The sequence below is a fragment of the Papaver somniferum genome, unplaced genomic scaffold (genome assembly GCF_003573695.1).
Source record: "Papaver somniferum cultivar HN1 unplaced genomic scaffold, ASM357369v1 unplaced-scaffold_10, whole genome shotgun sequence".
Taxonomy (NCBI): Eukaryota; Viridiplantae; Streptophyta; class Magnoliopsida; order Ranunculales; family Papaveraceae; genus Papaver; species Papaver somniferum.
In genome coordinates, this window is record NW_020618825.1 from 10990901 (window position 1) to 10993912 (window position 3012).

General features: G+C 37.7%; 1 protein-coding gene across 1 annotated transcript; it reads right to left on the bottom strand.

Moving 5' to 3' along the window:
* Positions 1-462: 462 nt before the first annotated feature.
* On the bottom strand, positions 463-2598 carry LOC113326330. Its single transcript, XM_026574077.1, has 5 exons — positions 2549-2598; positions 2112-2418; positions 1320-1789; positions 1068-1158; positions 463-867 (listed from the first exon to the last, which is right to left on the bottom strand). Exons 1-5 carry the CDS (start codon positions 2596-2598, stop codon positions 463-465), a joined length of 1323 nt encoding a protein of 440 aa, XP_026429862.1.
* Between the last annotated feature and the right edge of the window lie 414 nt (positions 2599-3012).

The window sequence follows — 3012 nt, forward strand, 5'->3', positions numbered from 1 at the left end:
TCAGGGGAGACTTCAAGTAGCAAGTACAAGATCAGCAGCATCAAAAACTAATGTTTTATGTGTGAGAAAGGTATGCATGAGGCAGTAGACTGTCCATGGATATATTCTAGATGCAAAATGGTACCTTGCAATGTTTTGAGGAAGATGTTGAAAGCCCAAACTGATGATCATCCTGGTGAGTTAAGTTACTGCAAACAGATGCAGTGAAATCCATTCAAACATCCATTGAAACAAGCAAAAAAACAACAAGGTAGTTAAACTGAGCTAAACCCAACACATCATCATTGAGTAGCAGAGAAGGTGACCTTCTTTGTCTTTGGTTTGGGGACTGTGAATGTTTGAGAAAGAGTCTGAGACAACCCAACAGCACCACTAATGGTCTGGCTCAATGTCTGTTGTACAGATCTACCACAAGACCTACCTCCCATAGATCCTCTCCCACCTCTTGAACCCCTTCCACCTCTAGATCCATAACATGCAGTGGGACTGAGAAGATGATGCAGTTGTTGGATGAGAAGATGATCCAGTGCTAGGCTGAGAAGATGATACAGTGGTAGGCTGAGAAGATGATGCAGATCCTTTTGATCTTCCCCTCTTACTTGCCCTTTTAATGGTATTAAGCTCTGCAGGATCTGGGTAAGTAGTCTTGTGACTTCCTCCTTCCACCATGGTTCTTTGTCTTCTTTTTTTTGGATTGGATCCAACTGGTGCACCAGCACATGTCCTCCTGTTGTGTCCAGGCATCTTGCATCTCTTCCAAGTTTTGACCACCTTCTCACTGTGAGGTTCATCATGTGCTCTCTTCCTTTTCTTGCAAGGCCTCCCTGGTTTCATCATATCTATGGGTGGGTTGATTTCTACCAATGGCTGAAAAATGAAATGAGAAGGAAGATAAGTATCTATAAGTAAAGTATATATGAAACAAAATGAAAACCCTAAACTTAAAATACTGTTTTCCAAAAAGCAGAAGATTCCCTACAATAATATTGTTAAATGACATCAAAATACATTAAAGGACAAAGGGAAAAAAGGACAAAATGTGAAAAGTTAAAAAAGAAACATCATACCTCAGGCCAATCTTCTCTTCCAATCAATAACCTCATCTCAGGTGCATAAATTGCCTTGTAAGATTCCATATGATAGTACTTGCTGCAATAACTGCATAAATAACCAGAGCAATAATAAGTGAGAAATAGGTAACCATTACAACTAACAACCCAAAAATAAATGCACAACAACTAAAACAGATGCATTAAACCAGTGCAATAATAAGTGTAGTAGGTTAGAAATCCCACTCTGCCCAATTGATTCTCATGTACATGAGCACACACACTGCATGTTGACATACAAAGCCTCTAAGTTTCCATTGAAAACAGGAACAAGTCTTCTCAACCACATCAACTTGAAATATAGCATTGGTCTTTGAAGTCACTTCATATAACTTATCAACAATAGCTCCATTAACCCTGAATGCTCCAAAACATTTCTGCATCTCATCAATCAAGTCTTGAGCAGTTGGCACCAATTTACCATCTTCCCAATTTGCACTCACATTTCTTCTTTTATACATAGTACCCATAACTAGCTGGCCATACATCATTCCAAGGGTACAAATAGGCTTGTCTCTCATGGGTTTATCCAAGTTTTTAAAGGACTCTGAGAAATTGTTGTTAAGGTGCTCACAACATGCAGATGGGTCAAAGAAAGCCCTAGACCATTGTTCTGGTTTTTCCTTCATCATGTAAGCTGCAGCAGCTGGTGACAACTTGATCAGATCATCCATATTGGCCTACACATACCATAAACAAGATTAATTAAATGCAAATCCATAATTAACATGACTAAAAAGAACTGACAACAGTGAATTAGGAAGAAAGATTACCTTCCAGTGTCTCTCCTTGTAGCATTTTGCAGCATTGTATACAAGCTAGTGCATCTTTGATCCTTTGAATTGAGTCTTAAAGTTATTGAACATATGACTGGTTGTAAAATATCATTTCAGTTAGAGTTATTAAATAGTAAATGTTTAAAGAATAACAAGGTTTCCTTTAAATAATAAAATATTATAAGACTTACGGAAGGCAGTATCTTTTAAAATGTTCTTTGAAAACCGCATCCAATGACACTTGGAGACCTTTTTGTCTGTCTGAGATAAAGGTTATCTTCCCAGCTGGATGGTCTTCAATAAGTGGCTTCATCTCTTTCATAAATAAGTGCAAGTTTTCACCACATTCATTCCTCACCACCTTTATAACAATCCCATTCTGTCCATCTAAACCTGTAGCTGTCATTAGACATCCACCATGTTTTCCAGTCAAGTGGAAGGCATCAAAACCAACGAATGGTCTACCACCATCCTTCCATCCTTGAATTGGTGCTGCAAATGCAATCATCATGGACTCAAAACATTTGTCCTCACTGAAACAAACATAATCATAAGACATAATTTAGCATAGTATTTTATGTGGTTATACATAATACATAAGCAAATCATAGTACTGTTACTATAACAAATTAACTAATTTATTAAAGTTAGATTGAAACTCACCTTCCGAAAGAGTAATTTGCAACCGATCCAGGATTAGTTGCTTTTACCATGTCACAAAAGGCTGGAATCAGCTTATAAGATTCATCTTAGCTCCCATTGAGTCTTTCTAAAGTCATAGTTCTTGCTCTCCAAGCAACATGATATGGAACATTGGTGTTGTGAGTAGTAAAAAATTGATCTTTCAGTTCATATGGCAGTGGCATTGCATCTCCTCTCTTTATCTTGTCATACAAATACTCAGCAACAAATTCTGCATTAGCTGCTCTATTCCTGGTCTTCAGTTGAGTGCTACATGTATGCTTTAAGTTGAACCTCCTCACAGTAAAAGTTGGTTCACCCCTGGTAACACTTGCCCAGATAAAGAACTTGCAGTCTTGAGATTTGTTGAACCTGCATATTACTTTAATCCTATCATTGTGATTGGGCTTAAGCTTGTACTGGAATCTCTTCTTAATGGCATAACC